Source organism: Oryzias latipes, chromosome 3 (genome assembly GCF_002234675.1).
Source record: "Oryzias latipes chromosome 3, ASM223467v1".
Taxonomy (NCBI): Eukaryota; Metazoa; Chordata; class Actinopteri; order Beloniformes; family Adrianichthyidae; genus Oryzias; species Oryzias latipes.
The window spans coordinates 8,689,284-8,712,920 of NC_019861.2; the positions used below are offsets into that span (position 1 = coordinate 8,689,284).

At 40.0% G+C, this 23,637-nt stretch overlaps 1 protein-coding gene across 1 annotated transcript; it reads right to left on the reverse strand.

Annotated features, from left to right (window-relative positions):
• Positions 1-89: 89 nt before the first annotated feature.
• On the reverse strand, positions 90-23,301 carry trpm5 (transient receptor potential cation channel subfamily M member 5). Its single transcript, XM_023952461.1, has 17 exons — positions 22,670-23,301; positions 22,199-22,384; positions 20,301-20,400; positions 18,615-18,733; positions 17,731-18,072; positions 16,603-16,746; positions 10,598-10,721; positions 10,268-10,413; positions 9,564-9,676; positions 9,385-9,486; positions 7,110-7,365; positions 3,744-3,862; positions 1,842-1,974; positions 1,579-1,753; positions 1,286-1,454; positions 1,020-1,198; positions 90-944 (listed from the first exon to the last, which is right to left on the reverse strand). The coding sequence occupies exons 1-17, from the start codon at positions 22,769-22,771 to the stop codon at positions 808-810; spliced, it is 2,646 nt and encodes an 881-aa protein (XP_023808229.1). The 5' UTR covers positions 22,772-23,301; the 3' UTR covers positions 90-807.
• Between the last annotated feature and the right edge of the window lie 336 nt (positions 23,302-23,637).

Here is a 23,637-nt window from a genome sequence, read left to right on the forward strand (position 1 = left end):
AGCACTCAGCCATCCAAGACAGGACCTCACCACAGTATCTAACCTGGGGGGGGAGGGGCACAAATAACCTAGAGTTCCTCCTGGAAGTTTTCAGACCTCTGAGCAGAAATTTAAAAATGTGGTTTACTTGAGCTTCCATGGATCCCAGTCGCTTCTCTTGGTCTTTATATCCACCAATAATCTTCAGCAAACTCTGGACCCTTGATTGCAGTTAAAACTCGATTAACTTCATCCTCAATCTTAAAGTCTTTACCTTCTAACAAATGACTTACAAACTGTTACATGGCATGTTTTAAGCTACATTCACAGGAACGCTCATTTAAGCGACCACTTCCAAAGAAAGGTCTACGTAAATGTGACGTCCGCGCTCAAAACTCTTGCATTCTCACATAGCTACACGTATTTATTAAGACTGGTTTTATGCTCTATGTGAAAAACGTATTGAACGCACATTGAAAGTGAAACCAGATCGACTAATCAGGGACTATTTGGTAGAAAAAGCCTGGAGCGAGATCCACCAGATTTTGCACCACTTCGACATTTCCCACCAAGCCTCCTCCAACTGTAGGTGGCAGATATGTGCCAGTAAGCAATAGAAAAGGCAAAGAAGAATAAGCCCCTCTCTGCTTGTCCAATGTGAACACCGTATGCTGAAAATGTGTTTAAGAATTTGTGAATTCTTAGTGTGTTCTTCAACACGGGTCACATGCCTGGTGTCAGCTTAGCATCACTGGTTACAAAACACTCCATATGAAGAAAATCCAACAGGAGATTTTCTTTTTTGTATGTGTGGAACAACGGAAAGGTTTACTTTGACGAAGTACTCTTGAGCCTCTCTTCGCTGCTCTCCCAGTGCTGGCGCTCCAGTTTAGCGAGGTAGTTCTCTTTTTGCACCGTCTCCCATGTTATTAGCCTCTGGTCTAGTCCTGCTGGCATCTCTCTCTCTGAAAAGACGTCAAGAAAATAAAGGAAACAATAAAAACGTTGCAAAATAAACCAACCTTAGTTAAAAGCCCTACCAAGATGTTCTTGCTTGGGTTCAGGCCGTTTGAGGAGGCTGAGGAAGAGCTGGGACAGGTGGCTAATGATGATGAAGGGTGGCGCCAAAGCTGGACGGCTGTAGTACTCTACGATCAAGTTGTATCTCTGAAACTTCCAGAAGATATCGGTGTTGCCCTGAACTACCTGAAAGGTGTAGCTGGAAAAACAAATGTTTAGAACCAAATACATTATTTCAGTTCATTTGACTTTGGTACGGCTTCCCAGATCAGCAGCCCTGACTGACCTGAACATGGCGATAAGGAGGTTGAGAAGTAGGACGTTGGTGACAAGTAGGAAGATGACCAGCAGCAGAATAACCAGCCAGTTTGCATAGATATTAGGGCACGGCGGCAGCAGTCCCATGACTATTTCATTTGAGTCATCGGTGCAGTTAATTTTAGGCATTCGGGCAGCTGTGGTCCAATTCACAAGAGATTATATAAGTGGAGAAGACGTAAATACATTCAGGCCAAAAGAAGGTTATTTGTGAGTGAAAAATTACAAAATGCAAAGGAAGCTCCTCAAGCTGTAAATTACCATCTATTTCCTCCAAGGGTATTTGACCAAATATGTGCAGATAGGGACGGTACAAAGCTCTGCGAAACACCCAGTCAATCCTGGGATCGTTGGGGTGGAGAAGCGCCTGGGTGGCCACTCCGTAAGCGATGAGCCACACACTCAGGAAGAAGAGGAAGAAGAAAACGTCCTTCATCTACACAAGAGATCCATTTTAATGACTGGTCATTGGATAGTGAAATAGAATCAATATTTTTAGAGACAAAGTTTTCCGTTTTAACCACCATTCTCTCCACAATGATGATCTTGGGTCCCAGCTGCTTATGAATGGCGAAGATGTGGATCAGACGTAGGGTGAATACCATGAAATCTATAGCCAGAACGGTCCTTCCCGCCTCATAGGTGCCAGCTGCCATTCTGGAGGATTCAAAAGAGCAAATCTTTTTTGTGGCTTCATTGTGTCTATCACTTCTTCTCTTTTTGAGACACCACCCTCATAATTCCTTATGCCTTAGTCACAACTGCCCTTACAGGTGGATCTGGGCTGTCCGCGGGCAAAAAAAATAGACAACCCTGTACAGAGCACACAGAGGGCCCACCCGAAATTTGAGGTTGTAGACCAGTCGCTGAGCCTTACCCCGAATTTACACTAGTCCATCTGCTGTGTGTCTCCATTGCGCCGCGTGAGAAGTCTGTCTCATGACTGTCAGTTAATTTAATAATAATAATGGATTGGATTTATCTGCGCTTTTCCAGACGCTCAAGGCGCTTACAATGTGTCCATTATTCATTCAGTCTTCAGTCATACTTGGTGATGGTAGAGGCGTGGCTGCCAGTTCGCGCCTACGGTCCCTCTGGCCATCACCGGGATCATTAATGCACATACATGCTGGTAGGCAGTAGCGTCAAGGGTCTTGCCCAAGGGCCCTCACAATTTACATTGACTCCATTGCTTCTGGTCCATCCCCCCTAGCTCCAGGAGCAGTGGTTTGTCCTGTAGCTCGTCCTGCTCTCTTCACTCATCCAACCCCTAAACGATCAAACCCCATGCCCTCTCCTTTCTTGTGAAATACATGTTTGTGTCATGTGTTATGTCATTTTGAACCTCCACAAATAAACTTTTGCTGTCCTTAGTGGTATTATCTGTGGTCTTCACGTCAGTTAAGATAAAAATTAAGATAAAAGATAAAAATTAAGCCTTTTAAAGTTTTATTTTGAAAGTACACCAGAAGTTTTTATTTTGAAATCCCGACCTGTTTCCTGTTTAACTGGCTTTTTTGCCACAAAATTGATCTGTCGATGAACTGGAAATAAAACTCCTGCGTAAAGCTTGCGTTGTGGTGCGGAGGGACGAACGTGGAACGCAGACATGACCGAGGCGATGTAAACATTCTGATTGATCAATAAACATTTTATTTTTCTGTGTTAACAGAGACGAAACACAGACTGACCAGTGCCAATCAGCCTTTACAGCAAAATTTTCATTTTTTTTTTCTTCAGGCATGCTGTAGATGACAGATTGTAGTGAACACTTATCCCCTGTGCTATCCTAGGCACTTTAACATTGGGAGTTGGGTCATCTAGACCCACTAGACAGTAAGATGAACCTTTTTTCTTCAATGATTTGTGATCTTCACTGGTGTCTATGGATTACATGAAATCTTTCCACTTTTATCCACCTTTGTCATCAAGAGTGCCTAATAGCACAAGGGTTAAAACCAACTTAACAGGACTAGGGAGATGCTAAAGCACTAAAATGGAGAAACAATTCTTTTTTTAAATTCTCCAAGAGCGTGACATCTCTAATTGCCGTTGGCAACTGATTCCATAGCTGAGGGGCCAACACAGCAAACGCACGGTCTCCCCAAAACCTACGTTTGGTTCTAGGACCATTAACACAAACTGGTCGGTGGAACGTAAGGACTTTCTGGATTTACCTCACGAACAACAATCTTACTTTCCATTTACATGGCATCTCTTGAGGTGGCAGCACGAACCTCAAGGGAACTGCAAGACACACCTCTTTATAATCCTCCATGGGCCCAGACAACCCAAAAACCTGCCGCATCTGTACAGGTGTGGCTAAGTCATTAGTTTTCCCCCATCACATAAACTCAGATTTTCCACAGAGTCTTTACATTATTTGAATAAGTCATGTTAATGATTACCATCAGACATTATTTTACCTGCAAGAAACTCCAACCACAAAAAGTAAGATGGCCACCATGTCACACTTGTTCCAGTTGTCCTCCACATAGAGCTTGAACTTCTTTATGATGTTCATTTCCTCATCAGTGAAGAAGCTCTGTATCAAGAAAAAAAGTTGATCAAACTATCAAGAATCTAACAAAGTACTTTGCTGTCATGTCACTTTCAAACACACCTTCAGAGACACACAGAAACTTTCCAAAAAATTAGAATATCATGAAAAAGTGTATTTACTTCCATAATTCCATTCAAAAAATTAAACGTTCATAGATTATAGATTCTGGGCCTACAGTTTAATTGGTTTCAAGGCTGAATCAAAATTTTCCCCCCACCTCTACGGCTTCACCCTAACCCTACATTCAGCCCTCAGAAACAGAGAGTTATGGAAATGTGGACGTCACTCGCACTTGATGACATCATCAATACTTGTCAGTCATTCACATTAGAGCAGTGTTTTTCAGTTGGTGATTGTCCTCATTAACTGATCTAAAAACATTTTTCATCTCCAGGATATTAGCTCTGTGTTCATCCAAACAGGCCCTGATAAAACACTGAGTAGTTAGGAATAGAAAGATCATAAAATACTTTTTTCTTTGTGTTTATTTGATTCTATTAAAGACATTTTGATAAGAATGACGGTACAGCGATTTAGCCACAGCTTTAGCTGTTTGCGGAAAAGTCCCGCCCCTTTAACTGTCTCCACCAATCATTCTTGGAGGCTGAATCATACGTCATCAGTCTGACCGATCAGAAGTGGTTAAAGTCTTCCCTTCCTTGTTCTGACTTAGCTCATAAAGTCTCTCAGTTCCAACAAAAATACCAGCTAAAGCTCGTCTTTAGCGGTGTAGCTTTCCACAGAATCCGGTGTCAGACCGTGGAAACAGTGGACAAAACAATGAAGCTCAGAGAAGCGAGTCGGTCTGCCCTTTTGCAGCAGTTTTCACACTACATCTCCCATGATGCATTGGGTTAAAGTGACAGTGTCTTAGCGCACAATGAGTCTTTCTTGTTAAACGTCTTGAAAACACAACGAACACACTTCAAACAGTTTTTAAATTTTCTAACTTAACTTTTATTACATCTTTTAGAAAAAACAGCTGCAGCTTCCAGCTTTTTCTGCTACAATTATCACAGAAATGCACGTGAGATTGCAGAGGGACTGTACATCAATACAGACTATGAGTTTCCTCTTTTTTTTTCATTTTTGGATGCTGGTGTGCCGCAGGATTATTGTCAAGGTTAAAAAAAGGTTGAAAAACACTGCATGAGAGCGTGACTGCTTTGAAAATACATAACATCAGATTTATAACTTTAAAACGTCATGCTAAAACAAAAAGTCATTACTTACATTTACATGTTAACTCCTGTGCTTTAGAGCGCACCTATGTGAAGAAAAGCTTTTCTAAAACGTGAAGCAGATTTCCCTCATAGTGAAGGGATAGAGAGTACTGGGCCACAAGGGCTTCCCCCTCAAAAAACTATTTCGGACACCCCTATCCCTCCAACTGCCCCCACAATTGAAGCAATAGGGAGAAGCTGGAGGGGTAGGGGAAGAATTTGGATTTGACCAGAGTATTTATTTGTTTACATTTACATGAATTGGGGTTCCAGCTCATAAAACCCACAAACACAGGGGTCATGGTGCTGCTGGAGCCAACCCAGCTACTGTTGGGTGAAGGCAGGGTACACCTTGAACAGGTCACCAGTCTGGTGTGGAGTCACACACGCACACCTCGGAGGAATTTAGAGCCAACAATTAACCTATGAAACAGATTTTTGGACTGTGGGAGGAGGCTGCAGTGGCCAGAAAAAACCCCCACATATGAACAAAGAGAACATGCAAACTCCTGACAGAAAAGCCCCAGTTGGGATTTGAACCAGGGACTTCTCACAGAGGCGTGAGTGTCACCATCCAGCTCAAGATAATATACCTTCAACAAAAAAACAAAATAAAAAGTAACATTACAGTTTTGCTAAAACTGAGAAAATATTAGCAATTATCTTTGTGAAGTCAAAACAAACCCCAGATTTTTCAACCAAAATGGCACAAACCTTATCTTAAAGTAGTAAGAATTATCTAAAAAAAATAGCTAGATTTTAAATGTTTAAAAATAGATTGGAAATGTGTCTGTAATTTTGCAACAGTAATCATTGGACAGAGAAGTCTAAAGTTATGTTCACCCCGCCCCCAGCAACCTGCGTTCAACTGAGCGCTTTATTGAAAGGTCTATGTAAGCGCGTTAATGTGCGTTTAAAGCTCCTGCGTTCACGTGTCACGGTCTGCGGATCTATTTACAAAACGTGCAGCCATTCAACATCCGTTAGAAGTTAAACTAGATCAAACTTTGTCCAATCAGACTTCGATTTGGTAGTGACGCACGGATGTGCCAACAATTTGAAAATTGATCATGGAGGAGAAATTAATAATTGGGGTTTGTACCCGGCTGGAATTCAATGACACCAAGTCTTTCACATATTGGAGTAGAGCTGTGATGGTAAATGACGGGAAGCAGATTTACAAGATTTACGCCGCTTTGACATTTTGCACCAAGCCTCTACCAACTGTAGGTGGCAGACATGGGCTAGTAAACAGTAGAAAAAGAAAACAGAAGAAGAAGAAGCCCCTCCCTGCTTGTTGAGTGTGAACACCATGGGCTAAATGAGCTTAAAGTAATTTCAATGAACGTTTCAAGTCAGCTCTCAAGCACAGCAATGGAGGGATACTGGTTTGGGGCTGTGTTGCAGCTGTATATGCTACTAATCAAATATGAGACCATCTGCATGTATTTTAAACTGGATCTTGTGGTTGTGAATTGGAACAATACTCACATTGAACAGAAGGAAAACAACAAATGAATGGACAGATAGATAAATGGATGGATCCATGTCCTTTGAAGGTTAAGTAGCTGTAATCTACCTGCAGTGGTCTGCTTCTTCTTTACAGAATCCATTTGGCACTGACCATTTTAGAAACTGAGCTGCACACACAAACAGTCCAAAGAGAAAGCAACACTGATGGCCTGTCGGCCATATGCGCATGTAGGCTACTGGGCCCAGGGGACACGGGATCACCACGATAGACGATCTGACCCGGCTCGCTGAGGAGCACAAATCCAGAGGGGCTAACGAACCCTTACAACTTAAGAAAAAATGTTCTCACTCCTGCAAATCGCTTTATCTTTTGCTCAGATATGCCTGAGTTCTCCGGAGTAACCAGACATTCATTAAAGCGTCTGCTCCATTACAATGGAGGATAAAATGTGTGACCTCAGAGTGGTGTGAGAACGCACATTTGAATAGACTTAATAGGGTCCGAAGGGGATTTTAGCTCTTCAGGTCCTCACCTGCCGAATTTCTTCCAGCACCAAGGTGAAGACCCAGAAGTAAAGCATTATCTCTGGAACTCCGGGACCTTGGGGAGGCGCTTTGAAGTCCAAAAGAAGGACGTAGGTGAAGAGGAAGAGAAACGCGAAATACATGATGACGTTGCCGAGGAACACGGTGACAGGAGCGCTCCAGAAACGGCGCCAGCGGCGGAGAAAGAAGCGCCACCACACGGAGGCGCAGCTCTGGGATGCTTGACCTCCAGGAGAAGAGTCTCTGCAAAACAAATGACTTGTCTAATAACTTATCTGAAACATTAAAAAACTATTTCTTTTTCTGTTTACTCATATTTTACCTGTTTTTTCCTCTATATTCTTAACTTCTAAAAAAGCCTTTTTACTTGTTTAGTATTTCACATGTTTAATAAAAGCAAAACCTCCATTGAAGGCTGCAAATATTACATTTTCCTGCTGTGCCGATGATACTTAGATGCATTTCCAATTAAAGGCCTTAAGAGGCATGCGAATAGAACCATTATGGACCATCTGTGAGACCTGAGAACGCAGCTGGCATTTTTTTTTCCTCATGTCTTAGTGAAAGCAAATTGAGTGTAAGCTATCTGGCTCATTTAACCACCTCTAAACAGTCAGTGGACTCTAACTTTATACCTGAAGACCGCAACAAAAAGGGAATAAGGGAATCTAAGCCAGATTAGCAGAAGACAATGGGCTGGAAATCAAGCCTATTTGAGATGAGAGTAAATAAAATTAGCCTTTGCTATTATTTTACTTAACTTAAAAGTCCCACTCTGATCGTCTACTGATCAATTTTTAAAGCGTTCCCAGAGGTTTCTTAATTATGAGGATGCTCTTTTTACCTGAACAAAAAACCTGTTACTGTTTCTGCAGAGCGGCAGGAGTTCATTAGGAATTTGCCTCCGAGTTGTGGCATGAATTAAGCCCCCCGCCAATTCCCATCATCTCTTTCCTGCTAGCTTACCGCCCATCACACCCCCAACCTAACATTAGCGGTGCCACAAAAGTGCCGAGCAATATTAGAGCTATCCAGCCCTATAGTTTAGATCCAGATTCCAGCCCAGACGAGGAAAACAAAACGCTTATGGATCTACTTGTATGCAGGTGGATGCATCAGAATGGAGCGGAGCAGGAAGCTGGTGGCCATGCTCATTGTAGATTCTAGATCACAAATGTTACATCCTTGTCTAGAAGTTTGTAAACGGGAGTAACATAAAGGTAAGAGCCAGTAAGATCTTTTTGATTTTGTTTTTGATTTTCCAATGATTTAGATAAAGACATCCGCAGAAATACATTTTTAAGCTAAATTCTTTTTTATATTTGTCCTCCATCAGCAGAAAAATAACACAAGAACATGTTAAAAACACCATTTGCATCATTTAACATTGCTCCTGTCTACATTATTTCCAGCCTTTCCAGATTATTTCTAGATTTCTTCACTACTCACTACTTAGTGCATTATATAGTGCATTCACCATTTTGTGGAGCTGCCTGAATCTACAATCCAAAAATCCACTGCCCTAGAAACTTTTCAGAACTCTTTGCAAAACCAGTGTGCATCGATGCTCACTAGATTGACGAATATAGACCACAATGCATTGCGTTTAAACTAATATGGCGGAAAACACGGATTTCAATGTAGTTTTTTTTTTTTAGAAAGAATCCAATTTTACGTCAATTGAACAGAGTGGATTCATAAATATGTCTTTGTAAAATGTTCATATTTATTAGGTTTTTTACTGTGATGTCATATTTCTCATTGATAAAAAAAAATAAAAAAAGTAGTGAGCATGGTGTACAAATTTTTTTTTAAAATCCTGAGCACTATATGTTTTTTTAGGGAGGGAATACGGACAGAGCCTTTGACTTTCAGCTTGCTTCTTATTTAGTTTCATTGGTTACAATTATCAATATCACTTTCATTTCAGATTTTTTTGTTCTTTACAAATTACTTCAATTCATCTTCATTTTCTTTAAAACTAGAAGCACAAATACACTGAGATTAATTTTCTTTGGAGGCACAATAAACCAAATTAAAAAAATGGTTCATAGCTGAGTATTAAATCTGCCATAAACCACCAATTCATCATTGTTTTGCCTCAGTTTAGGTTCAGTATTTGTGTCCCGTTCTATCTGCTCTGAAAACTAAATGTAATCATTTTCTGTGTCAACAATCTTCTTGGCTTTCTGGAATTTTCCACCTTAATCATCGTTTCGAGAGGAGTAGTGGAGAGAGCGAGGGCGCTGATGGCAAACTCACAGGGGGTCGTCGTCATCTGTGAGCATTAAAGCCTTTTCTGTGTCCAAACTGTCCAGCTCCACAAACTGCTTGTTGCTGCTGCGATTATCCAGTTCCTCGTCACTAAAAGACACATTAGAAAGTGTCAACAGACAAACAGCAGATGACATTTGACTGGAGGATTGCTGCAGATTTGTCACCTGAACTTGATGAGGTTGGTCCAGATGAGTGGAGGACAGAAGAAGGACACCACAAGTTTGGAAATGGCTGTATCTGTCGTCATGGCGCCCCACCAGATCTTTGTGAGGAGAGCCTGGTGGGGAGTTTCAATTGTTTCACTGACAAGTGAAGGAAGCTTTCCACAAGGGGGCACCATAGATGTGTGAATATTTCAGTCTTGCCACTATAGAACCTTCTTAGAAGGCACTCACACAGAGAGTTCTTACAACAAAGAACAACGTGTCCCGCTTTCAGCAAACCACTTCCTGTGACACGTGAATTATTTGATGACCTGCAGCTGCATGCTGGATGATGCCCCCTTACATAAATCTACACCTGATGTCCTGTTTACTCTCCATAACAATTCAGCCAGACGGCATCGTCTTGGAATAATACAATGTAATTCACTCTTTACTGCTGACAGAAAATGCCGAGGTCTCTTTTAGTGATGACTTTCTAATAATAAGGACATCTCCTGGAGGGACATCCGGGGGAAACTGCAATGAAGGACATCTCTCACGGAATAAATCGGCAGGGAACGTGTTTATTCTGGCAGTCTCTTTCTGCACAGAAGGCATCAAAACTATTCTGCATCTATTGGTGGATTTTACTTGGTGTATACAATCACTAAAAGGAGCAAGATGGCTGTATGCCAGAATAGTAAACGAGAGCGTCTACATGTTACCTGAACTCCATCGTGGGCAAAGAAGGATTTGGCATCTGCCTCAGTTGCCAAGTTGAGTACCGTAGATTTGCTCCAGCAGTGAGTTCTCCTCACGAGCAAAGCATAAGCCCTGTCTTCACTGTTGGAGTAACACTCTCCGAAGACATCTGGTGCAATAAAAACAGTCCACACATAAGCATCTTTTGCACACGCAGATTGCACTTTTGACCAATGAGATTTGACCATACATATCCGAGGACATGTTGGCTGGAGGTCTGCAGAGGTGTGCTTGACCTGTGTTTGCTCTGAGCACATCTCCACCTTTTGTCATCTGACAGTTAAAGCACTCACCAAGGGCAAACTGCTCATACTTGGCTTCCTTCATGCTGCGCGCAGACTCTGCCTCAGATTCCAGGCGTGCCATCTCTTTCAGAATCTTACAACCTGCCAGCGCTGCCGCTACTGCCTCGGGGCCCTGAAGGATTAAAAGAAAGCTGTATCCAAGAAATAGGGTCTGGAAGAGAAAGCTGGTGCTGAAATTTGGAGAGCTCCGTTGTTTGCATCCCAATGATTGCTCCATGAGATAATATATGAAACGTAGGGGTGTCACAATTCTTTTTAAGGATTCAATTTATGTAGTTTTATATCAGAATACAAACTGAACATTATTAGAACATTCTGGATGGTCACGTCTTTACTAAATTCAAAGTGTTTCTACACATTGGACTGGAATGATGGTTTGATGATTTTTTGATGGCGTCACATGTGAGTTGTCCGCTGTGATAATGACATTGAAATAAACCTACCTTACCTCAACCCAAATGGTATTTTCCAAAATTTATACAATCTTTTTTATTTATTTTGAAAAAATGTTACAATATTTAGGTCAATTCCATTAGAAACAGATTGATCTGGTTGGATCGTAGGCTCATGTACTGAATAAAAACACAAACATTTTCGTTGTTGCTCCCATTTGACATGAGATGAACTCAAAGATCTGAAACATTTTCTACAAACACACAACAACCATTTCTCTCACATATTGTTCATAAATCTGTCTAAATCTGTGATGTGGAGCTGAGATAATGTTACGGGAGAGAAGGGAAGTACCCAGGCGCAGAGAGGAGAGGAGGCAGGAGGTTGCAGGGGAACGGGGGCTTTAATAAACAAAACTAAAGATACCAAACCAAAACCACTGCATACAGCAGGCTAGAGACTCGAAACATGAAAATACAGAAAACGCTCAAAACCAGGGAACAGCACAATTACAAACTATCGACCAGCACAGACAAAGGAGACACAGGTGAACACAATCAGGCAGGATGGGGAACCAAAGTAAAACTCACAATAAAAACAAAACAGGAAACCCTACAAAATAAAACAGGAAGTGAACTGAAAACATCACAGAACAAAAAGGAAACAAACCACAAGGGCAAAGAAACAGAAACCGTAACAGATAATCCATCCCACCTCACAGGTGAGCCATATCAAGATGCTGATTAACCCTTGTGCTATCTTAGATGACCCCACCCTTACTTTGACGTGTTCTCCCAACCATGACAAAGGTGGATAAAGGTGGAAAGATTTCATGTAATCCATGGACACCAGTGAAGATCACAAATCATTGAAGAAAAAAGGTTCAGAGCACTGTCTAGTGGGTCTAGATGACCCAACTCCCAATGTTAAAGCGCCTAAGATAGCACAAGGGTTAATCAGGCTATTGCTTGTGGTGTATGTAGGGCTTTTTGAATGCCACAGGGTGCTGAGCATTATCCTGCTGCAACATGAGCTGACGTTCCGGGGATGTATGGCACAGTTGTAGGCCTTAGGACCTAGTCACGATATTTCTGTGCATTCAAAATGTCACCTCTGGGGATGAAGTCGATCAATTGTTACGCCCCTATTCAAAAGACAATCATTGATCCTCTGAGAAACAATGTTTTTACTTGTTTGGGGACTGTAACAATTTCAGCTTAGGGGGACATGTGCCTACTTATTTTTTTGTTATTGAGACTTAGAGGAAAAAGTACTTTAAGAAGGAAACAGAATGACTCAAGATGTTGAAAACCACAGGGGCACATGCAAACCCACATGCAAAAGCTGTTTTCATCCACACTTATCCGTGGTGTGTTTTGGTCAGTGATTATTACATGTGGCGTATTTTTCTGAGAGAAGTGGCCCACTGGGATGTATTTAGGTTTTTTTTGCCCTTCCGATATGGTGTGATCCTTTATGACTTGCCATTAAAGTCACAAAAATCACCCTGTAATTTCTGGGCTCAAAAGGAAAAATCTAATCATTATTAGACCTCGCTATTACTTGTGTGATATTAACTACACACATTTTTCTAACACTGTGTGTTTCAAGTAGAAGGAAGCCTTGATCATTTCCTTTTTCTTAACTTTTGTTCAGAAGGTATAAATACAGACTCTTCAGGAACAGAATTTGTTGTGCAAAGTAGAAAAAAATAGATGTGATTTCAACAAGTTTTGAAGGATTTTGTTCAAAGTTGTGCTTTCCCATGATCGCCTTTTTGAAGATAGAAAGAATGGAGCTCGTGGGAACTTTACAGCTAAGGGAGGCTCTTTCACACTCAAAGAAAATCTTTACCCTTACTGAGAGGTATAATCCTCGCATGGCCTTGAAGAAAATCATGTTCGGTACATTTAAATTTTTATGTTCCTGCAGCAATTGGATGGAATCCAGTTATAGATACCCTATAAGTAATACATTACAAACATCAGGACAAATGTGTAGATGTGAAGGAGTCTGTAAATGAAAAGCTACTGAAGATGAAGACTCCATTTGAAATAACGGTCTCTGTGGACAGACTCTTGCTTTTATCTCCCTGAATAGCGCTTTGTATCCATCAGGCTCTGTAATGGCATTTCCCAGTTCATTTAGAGACAGATGTTAGAAAGGAAAGTCCAAGTTTTGTTTATTCTGTGCTTTTATAAATGAAGATACTAAAGATTAAGCAATTCTTTTCATCTGCTTATTAAATAAGACTTTAAAAAGAAAAACCTTCAATTCTGACGTTATTTACAAAATGTAGATACTTTTTGGCAGAACAATAACTGTAGAACAATTTAAAGTTGTAATGTGAGTTATTGTTGTAATTGTATACGTTTCAGTATATGCCTTCGGGGATCGCAACAGCGAATCATCTTTCACAGACTTGGACAGGTGGTTGGTCAAAGATTTCTACGCCGGACGTCCTTCCTGACACTACCCTGTATTTTATCCGGGCTAGGGACCAGCACAGGGAGACCCAGACCTTGTTGCAACATATTATTAGGCAATGGTGCAAAGGGTCTCTCCCAAAGACTGATTAGCTGACCCAAGTAATTCCATATCCTGATTGACTGAACACATCTGATTTAGGTTGTCAGCATCAAGCAGTGCAGGGAGGGCTGGAAAACAGGCAGAGTTGAGGCTCTTGAGGACCAGGGTTGGCCAGCCCTGTTCTTGACAACTTTGCTAGCCCTCCTCTGACCCATTCTCCACCTGGACCAATGCTTTGTCATGGAATGGCCCTAAACCACCATCAGCATCCATGGTCCGGGCTTATCCAACCAGCATGAGAGACGTCATCCGCCCATAGCCTAACTGCCAAAAGCTATGGACTTATTTCATGCAAATCTTTTGTTTCACAAACGTTTTATTTATTTGCATTATCAAGTTAAACATTGTGTTTTACGTGAATACGTGGTTCTAAAGTTACCCACTCATAAATTTGAAAAAAAAAAAGTTAAAAACTAGTAAGAGGAACCAAATGTCTGCTGAAATGTAGAAAATGGGATCTTGTGATGACTTTCTTGATCTTTCATTAGTACTAAGTTTTTAAGGGATTTGAAACAGTTCTATTTGATCTAATCTAAATATGTGATGGTCTACTGTGTGGGAAAAACCAAATAACAACAAAAACAGCTTTCTGAAGGAGCTGAATAGTGTCAGAACAGGCTGAATGGAATTTGCTGAAAGCTTGGTAAAATGTTACATGCCAAAGAATCAAATGAGTATTGGTATAAGAATGGTCACTTAGTCCTGTAGATGGACCCAAGTGGCAACAGAACAAGCTTGAATTTTCTGCCCGAGTGAGGCTTGTCATTTGTGTGGCTTCTGTTTTGAGCTTGTGAGAGTAACCCTTGTGCTATCCTAGGCACTTTAACATTAGGAGTTGAGTCATCTAGACCCACTAGACAGTGCGCTGAACCTTTTTCTTTAATGATTTGTGAACCTCACTGGTGTCCATGGATTACATGAAATCTTTCCACCTTTATCCACCTTTGGCATGGTAGGGAGAACACGTCAATGTTAGGGTGGGGTCATCTACGTTAGCACAAGGGTTAAAGGAAATGGTTCTGGATGGTTTTTGGTCTGTTTAGTTGCAGCTTCAAAGTCTAAACCATGGTGCCATAACCTTTACTGAGAGACAAAACAACAAGCCATGTTGTACTACAGTGACCTAGGAGAAAGTGTTTGACCTGAAATCGGGGAATTTGGGGATGAAATCGACTGCAGGTTAAAAAAAGTACCCTTTGCCTCCCTGCTTTACTTTTAGGGGGTAATTGAGGGGTTAAATATTGAATGCAGTCAGGACTAAAGCTCACTCACATTTGACATTAAAGACCAGCTAATTTTGACTTTGTTTCATCAGACTCAGCCTTACTTTATTTCATCTAACAAGTGCCACCATTTATTAAATTATTTGGATCTCTTAAATACCACATTTTCTGACCTAAAAGTCACAGTTGAAAGCCTTATTTTTTTATCACAGCACAGTGTGCCTTAATTTCTGGAGCTGCTTATTAATTTAATTAATTCTGGCTTTGTTTCCTGATGTTGAAGCGGTTATAAGAGAAATACTGCGCTCTGTCAAAATGTTTGGTTAGGTGTTACTGTGAATATGCTAACGTCGCTGACATGTAGCAATGTCAGACTGTGTTACAAACAAGCTTGGGAGTTAGCATAGTCATAGTTACATTAGCTTTAGTGGTCTCAGACTGTTTTTTAATGTGTTGTAAACAACGTTGGTAGTTACAGGTATTCTGAATAGGCTAGCATGGCTAATGTGGCTAACCTGTAGCGTTGTTGGACTGTGCTTTTTTGCACCGTGTTACTACCAAGGTTGGGAGTTAGCGTAGTCACAGTAAAATTTGCTTTTAGTGGTCTGTTCTTTTTTTAAGGTTACAACAAGGTTCGGAGACACAGGTATTCTGAATATGCTAATGTGGCTAACATTTAGCGTGTTCCAAATAAGTTCTATAGTTAATGCGAACACTGTTAATTAAGTCTGAATGACTGATGGATTTATCTCTGACTCTTTTTCGCTTAATGGGCCTTATAGTACTGTGCGCCATATACAATATATGACACGACAGTGTGCCTTATGGTCCTGTACGCCCTACACTGCGGATAACCTGGCAAGTTAAGGTTAATGTGTATTTTTAGCTTAAACGTTTGTTGTATATTTAATGCTAAATAGCCTTGTTTTAGATCTAATAAGAACTATTTTATCATGTTGTCATGTCGTGCGTGAAGTAACAATGCGAAAATGGGAGCTGGATACCGTCTGAATACATGAGCTTATGCTGGCACAAGCCTTTCATTTAGGAATTATTGTGAAAAGACTTTCAACATGAAAGATACTTCAAACAATCTAATTATGAATGCATTTCTTCAGGCCTCAGTCTGAGTGGTAAAACCATTTTCAGTGTTAGGTGTACATACACTTTCATGCAATTACCATAATCTTGCGGTAATATCTGAAGACGGAGGAAGGAAGCGCGTGAGAGTGACCGGCTCGGGGTGTTAGTGCCATCACTCTATGTAAGTCAGAAAAGGGCAGCAAAAATATCGAACGTGTCAAAAAGAAATGCCCAAAAACAAAGAGCAACCGTTATTGATTGTTGTCGTGTGAACTATTCATAAGTCATCAATCCGGTGGGAGTGTATAATTACTTCTGCTGGAGCCAAGAAATGCCTCCCCTATCTTACTAATGGATGACTGTTTCAGCTAGCATCATGACCTTCATTTCAGTAATGTTCCAGTTGATAAGATAGGTTTTTAACTTAGCTCACTTCTTAATAAATAAGCAGTTTGCAGGACTCTTTTATCTGGGGTGACATTTCCAGACGAAAGGCTGACCTACACCAGTTTCATGCTGGCTGACATCACTCGTGTCTCATTAAATCCAAAGCACAAAGTATTATCAAAAAAGTCCGTCCTCCTTTATTTGGCTTGTAGAAGACACCCCCCCCCTCCCCCCATCACATTTAGTCTAAGTAAAAGGCAAAGTGCTGATACAGTAAGAGCTTTAGTTTATCAGAACAAAGAAATTGAAAAAACTGACCATTGCCCAGAAGTAGTTGGCCATCTGCTGCCGGTTCTGAAGGACAGCCCAGAGGAAGAGATCCCGCCAAGGATGTTCGCAGAGCTCCTCTAACTCCGGCAGGTTCTTTTGGCTTTGGAAAAGCCGACCTTTTGGTGGTTTTTCCTGGAGCACACATTCACAGGGAGATAAAGTTGACATGCTTAGATAGCGTGAGTGAATTACCTCACTCTGGGTAAGCTGGGTTCTTACGTCATTCACTATACACACCACTTATCAATTAAGCCTTCATTGTACACCAATAGCTAAATTCCCCACCTTCTATTCTCATATTTCTGCTTTTAAATTCATGGACGTTTATCTTTCTGCACTCCAGATCAGGGATGGGAAACTCCAGGAGGCCTTGAGGTAATCAGTAACTGGTTCACACGTATCCAGCCAAATAGAACATGCCAGAGCAGAGTATGTCAGAAAATCATGCTGGAATACGGCCCTCAAGTTATCCATCCCTGTTCTAGATGGTTTTGCTGGCCCCCCTCCTCCCCATTCTCCACCTGGACCAATACTATATCGTGGACTGGCCTCAACCACCATCCGCATTTAGGATCTGGAGTTTATCCATCTATGGTCCAAGCTTATCCCACCACAATAAAGGCGCCATCTGCCCAGAGCCTAACCACTAAAGATTATGTACTATTTCATGCACAAATAAATCTTTTTTCTCTCGCATTCCTAAGGTCTCTCATTGAAATAGTCTGTGCTAATTTTATTTATTTGTGACTTTTGTTGTAGAATTAGACTGAAAGAATGAATTTTTAGCTCAATGTTGTACTTTAAGTGACAAAGAATTCACCCTTTGACCCATACATAATGCTTTTCTGCATCCAGCTGCAGACACACTACTGCACATAACACACCTGATAAACCATTTAGAATCAGACCCTGCATTTGCTGGCTGGTTTGAACACATTGACAAACTGATCCACACAGGGGGACGTCCTAAGGGGCGTAGTTGGCGATTGAGAGAATAAAGGAAAAATTTGCATCACTCAGGGTGGCTTGGTGCCTGTTCCTTAAAAGAGGGATTTGCTCAACAAAACTTTAAAATCCCCATATTTAAGTATAAACCTGCCCCCTATTGAAACTCACAGTGGGAACTTTCTGGTAGAAGCCTTTACAGGAGTCGTGAAGGAAGTCTTTGAGCACTTTGGCGACCTCAAAGAGAGTGAAGCGAGGCTTTCCTTGCTCTGAAGGATAGTGTCCAGGAGGACCTGGTGTTCTGGCCGCTCCCAGCAGGAGTTGTTTCTCATCGTACTTTTTGAGAAGCAGGTTGTGAAGGAGGCTCTTCTCTGACACCGACCAGTAAAGCTCCTGCAGACGACCGTAGGTCAGGAACTCGCCCAGGTTCACGCCATTATCCACAAAGAGACGGACAAAGTCTGGTTTGTCATTGATCAAAGCATCCATCATCACTTCTTCAAGGTCACAGGCCTGCAAAGGTAACAATCACAAGTATTTTATCATAATGTTTCTCACAGTCTCTAATGCAAAAACACTGAAGGCTGGCCTCTTTAATCATTATTTTGTGAGTTGTAAATGGTCTGCAAGTTACTTTTGTGTCTAATGAATACAAATGCTGAACCGTGGCAACTCTCAAGAGAAATGCATTTGCAGCCTCATAAATCTACAGCTTTGTGGATGGATGCATTTCTTCTTGTGCATACATGCACGGTCCTCTGAGCACACTGGTACTAAAACTCCCAGAGTGCCAAAGTTGACATGAACTGATTCTAATTAAGTAAAAGTTAGAAGTTCAGTCTGTGAAGTTAACAACCCAAGATTGTAAACATCAAGGACAGCTACTGAATTAAATTTATGCTAGAATGAGTCATCGTTGACCACAGATCTACAAGGCTTATAAGTCTTTTTGTCAGTGCTGTACATAGGTTGACTTCTGACTTTTTAAATCGTTTTGACCTCTTTGAATGTTACACCTGGGTCAGAAGAAGTAGTGTGACGATGTGTTTCCCCACCTTCCACTCCACATCCCCATTAAAGATGTCACTCTTGGCAATGTCCACTCTGTTCCACGCCACGGCCAGCTTCAGTTCATCCAGGAAATCTTGAGCTTCCTGACTTTGGCTTTTACAAGCTGAGACGTAAATTGTCAACAAGTTCAGAACCTGTAAAGTGCTCAGAATATCACAGTTCCCTCATGTCAAACAGCCCAGAATGGTTAAGAGTCATGAACTTACTAATCAAAATAAGGAAGTATATTTTTCGGACTACAAGTTGCTCTGGAATATAAGTCACAGCAGCAAAAAAATGTATACTAAAAAAATAAAAAAATAGTATAAGTAATAATAACGAGAATGGATTAGTTTTTTCTGCACTTTTTCTTGGTGCTCAAAGTGCTCACAATGTGTCCATTATTCATTCACTCCTCATTCATTCTTGGTGATGGTAAGCTAAGGTTGTAGCCACAGCTGCCCTGGGGCAAACTGACAGAGGCATGGCTGCCAGTTTGCGCCTACGGCCCCTCTGACCATCACCAGGACACCAGGACATTCATACACATTCACACACCAGTGGAGCCGCACTGGAGTCAGGAAGGGTGAAGTGTCTTGCCCAAGGACACAATGACAGGGGGGAGCGGGGATCGAACCACCGATCCTTTGGACTACCTGCTCTACCACCTGGGCCACTGCTGCCCCTAATTCACACTTTAAGTAAAAAAGTCGGATGTTTCTAGACAATACACCAAGCATCAGTAATCACGTCTCCATGTCTGGGTTCATGAGATCATTCAGAGACTCTTCCAGTACGGTGAGGTTCACCATCTACTGCAGGAGCAGTAGATGATTGACGCTGCTCCAGAGAGATGAACGACATCTTTCTGTGACCCAGTCTGACTACTTGCCGTCACACATTAGCCCAAGGAAATAGGAAAAGTATCAAAAAGGAGGAGAACGATAAGATCATCCTCCATGTTTCCTCTGCGTTGCTGTCAGCACCGATACAAACACCAATATGGTCCCCTAAAGGCTGTTAGCGGGAAGATAACAAACATATCAGCCCATTTATTTTATTTTTACAATTCACATAAAATTCGCACATTAATATAGGTCGCACTCCCGGCCAAACTATGGACAAAACATGATTTTTTACTTTTGGACCAAGGGTGGATATAGGCATGGGCTAAGGGGGGCAATGCACCCCCAAACTTGATACCCTACTAGGGCTGTCAGCGTTCTCGACTAATCAACTGTTTTTAAAAGAGGGATAATTGTTGTTCCTAATAGATCCCTGGCAATAGAGAACTTAGAGTTTACAGTTATGACCAATAGTTAATAAATGCTCTGAATGCTTTCAGATATATTTTCAAAGTTTTAGAGTGATATTTGTCCCTATGAGATCCTCTGCTGTATGTTGAAAAGGTCAAGTACAATGTGATTGTCCAGCAAAAGAGAATTTGTGCATTTCTAATAAAGAAACAAAAAGGAAATTTAAACTTTGTGTTACTGTAGCACTTAAATATTGGTATCGCCAAATATTGGCTATCGGCATTGCAGGGGAAATATCGGTTGTGTTGGCCTGAAAAAATGATTTTGGCCCTTCCCTGCTATTTACATTTTTTTTTAAATAACATGTAACTCACACCTAAGTACGAGTCGCAACCCTGGCCAAACTATGCAAAAAAACGTGATATGGTATGTTACCTTTGACGAGAGCTTTGAGAATGACGGTATCCAGCTCGGACGTCTCCTGTTCGGGGTCATGGACGGTGAGGAGATGCCCATGATCGAGTATCTTCTGAATCTGATTGGTAAGTTCACAGTTATTTATTTTATTTGCCTTTATTCTACCATAAAAAGTCAAAAGGTTTTTTTGGTAACACTTTATATTAAGATTCCTTAACAAACTTTAACGCATCAACAAGCATTATAATGGAATTTTTAGGATCTTAGTAAGACATTTATTAGTACAATAAGTCTAATAAGGTTTATTAAATTACTTAGTCAACACATTTACAAGCATTATTATTAGGCGGTTTTTAAGATGGTAATGATACATACATAAGCTTTACAAATGTATTAATTAACTTTGTTAACAATTTATTAAATGTTTTGCAGCACCTCATCTAAAGTGAGGAAGGTTTTTACCACAAACAACCACAAAACATACAGCTTATAAAAAGAACTTTATAACATTAAAACAGACTAAACATACAAAACTATTTCTGTAAAAGAAATATAATAATTTATTTCAGATAAATTAAAAAAAAAAAAAAACACAGACTGGTACAGAATCAAATATGGGCAGGTCCACTAATTTACCATTGGCTAATGAATCTGTCAATCAAACTCATCAGTAAAACAGGTGAGCTGGCTTTCAGCTAATTGAATGGCCTATTGGACTTTCTCTTAGCTTTCACACAGGTGACAAAAAAGCCCCGCCCATCTTTGATTCTGTACCGGTCGGTCGTTAGAGTGTTAGCTCTAGCATGCCTCCTGTAGGTTTATTGCCTTCGGTCGTCAAAACTTACTGGCTTGTGCAACTTTCCAGTGGACTTGGAAGCAAGGCAAAAGTGGTTGAATGCAGTTGGAATTGAATGCAGAGAATTGTCTCCTGGTGATGGGATTTGCAATGAATGTTTCACTCAGGATAGATGCTAATACTTTATCCTTATCTATGATGCTAGAGTCATCCAACACTGGTCCCTTTGTTTTATTTTTGTTTTTGAAAAATTTGTCTGAATTAAATTATTATATTTCTTTTACAGAAAGAGTTTTCTATGTTTAGTCTGTTTTAATGTTATAAAGTTCTTTTTATAAGCTGTATGCTTTATGGTTGTTTGTCGTAAAAACCTTCCTCGCTTTAGATGAGGTGCTGCTAAACAATTAATAAATAGTTAACAAAGTTAATTAATACATTTGTAAAGCTTATAAGCAGTTTAGTAATATGGATTTTGAAGACAATGGTCTGACTTTAGATGTTAATGAATCTTATTAACACTTTCAGGTGTTTGCAAGACATCTATAATGCTAATAAATATCTTACTAGCATCTTACACATTAATAAAGCCTATTAATTTGTTAAGTTAGTTAATAAAACTTATTAAGCTTATTAACACTTAGGCTTGTGTGAGACATCTATAATGCTAATAAATGTCTTACTAGAACCCCAAACAATAATAATACTTCTTTATTTGTTAACAAAGGTTGTCAATAAATATTACTAAGCTTTTTAATACTGACGCATTTATCAGGCATCTATAATGCCAATAAATGCATCATTAGCATCTTAAAAACATCCTAATAATAATGCTTGTAAATGTGTTAACTAAGTAATTTAATAAACCTTATTAGACTTATTGCACTAATAAATGTCTTACTAAGACCCTAAACATTCTATTATAATGCTTGTTAATGTGTTAACAAAGCTTTTTAAGGAATCTTAAAATAAAAGGGTTACCCTTTTATTTTTTTAAATGAAATGTCCACATTAGCTTGCTTCAGGCTTTCCCCAGTGTGTCCCATTTTCTGCCAGCGCTCAAACCTTGTGATCTCTCCATCTTCGTATGATTTTGCCTCCAAGCTGTGCACATGGCTCTTACCAGCTTGACCCAGTTACTGATGTCTGCACTGTGGTGGGCATTAGGAAAGGTGTCCAGCAGGAGCTCATGAACGCTGTCTGTGTCCCAGCAGCCCCTATTCATCAGTGTGACAAGGATGTCAGCCACGCCTCCAGAGCCTGCGAGGATCAGCCACGGCGTAGAGTTGGCAATGCCTTTGTACATTCTCTGCAGGAAGAATTTGCATTGTTTGGATCCAAACTTTTAAAGATTTCCTTGTAAAAAAAAAAAAGTTTTTTGTGAAGTTTTATTTATGCATAGAAAATTAGCTGACTTAGTTTATTCAAAGATTCTAAAGCCTAAGCGATCTATTCTAAAAATTGGCAAATATACCCAACTTTCTGAAAATCTTTTTTAAGTTTTTTTTTTTGTACTATGGCCATTGTAAAAAAATAAAATAAAAACAACTAAACAAACTGTAAAAAAAGAAAAAAACAACTAAAAAAAACTCACCTTTAAAATTTTGGGTTCTCCATGGACCAGGAGACACAAAACAGGGATTTCAAAACTTCCTGCACCTAAAAACACCAAAATACCCTTTTCAAAATTCAACATTCTGAGCAGACAAATTACTGCAGACAATTTAGTATATAATATTAAAACAAATACAGGAACCTAAAAAAAACCTGTTTGGCTTTGCTTTGTTTAAACACTGCTTTTAATTTGATAAATACTTGCTGAAGATGACTAATACCTCAAAGAAAAACATGTAGAAAAATAAGTGTTTCTAGAGAATTCTGTGTCAGCAGCTTTGAAAAATAAATCAAGAAAAACATTAATTAAGTGGTTTCTTTTATTTTATTTTTTTGTCTAATGCAAAGATAAGGCCTAAAAAGTATTGATATTGTTGTATCCTAATTTTGAAAATAAACGTAAACAGTTACTAAAACACTGTAGTGTAAACGTTACTATACATTTTTATTGCTACAAAAATGTACTTTGTTTCATTGTCAGACCCCATAAAAAAATCATTTAAAACAATTTATTAGGTGTTTTTTCTTTCTAATTCAGAATTACCCTGAAGTGTTTTCACAAGGGAGTTCCTTTCCTTCCTTTAAAGACCCATTCAGGTGAACATTTTGTGTTTTTTTGTATTTAACATGTTCTTGGGGCATTTTTCTGATGATGGAGGACATACATACGAAAATTTCAGCCTTAAATTTTATTTTTGAGTATTTCTTTATTAAAAAATCAGGCATAAAATCCAATTTGAAAAAGATTATATTTGTGACGGCTTGCTTCGGGTCCTTTCCACAACTCGGAGGCAAATTTCAAATAAACACCTGCCGTTCTGCAGAAACTATGATCTAGAAAACGACACGCTTTTTTGGATTTTGGCTAAAAACAACATATTTTATAATTAAAAGCCCACCAGGAACGCTTTCAAAATAGATCAAAAGATGATCAGAGTGGCACTTTAA

What these genes read in the sequence shown, in the direction of transcription:
- trpm5 (XM_023952461.1), bottom strand. Translation starts at nt 22,771, where the DNA reads ATGTTGAATTTTGAAAAGGGTATTTTGGTGTTTTTAGGTGCAGGAAGT. An exon ending in TCAGTAACTGGGTCAAGCTG is followed by an intron (nt 20,401 to 22,198) that starts GTAAGAGCCATG and finishes CTTACCAATCAG; the next exon opens with ATTCAGAAGATACTCGATCA. An exon ending in GTATGAGCAGTTTGCCCTTG is followed by an intron (nt 10,414 to 10,597) that starts GTGAGTGCTTTA and finishes TTATTGCACCAG; the next exon opens with ATGTCTTCGGAGAGTGTTAC.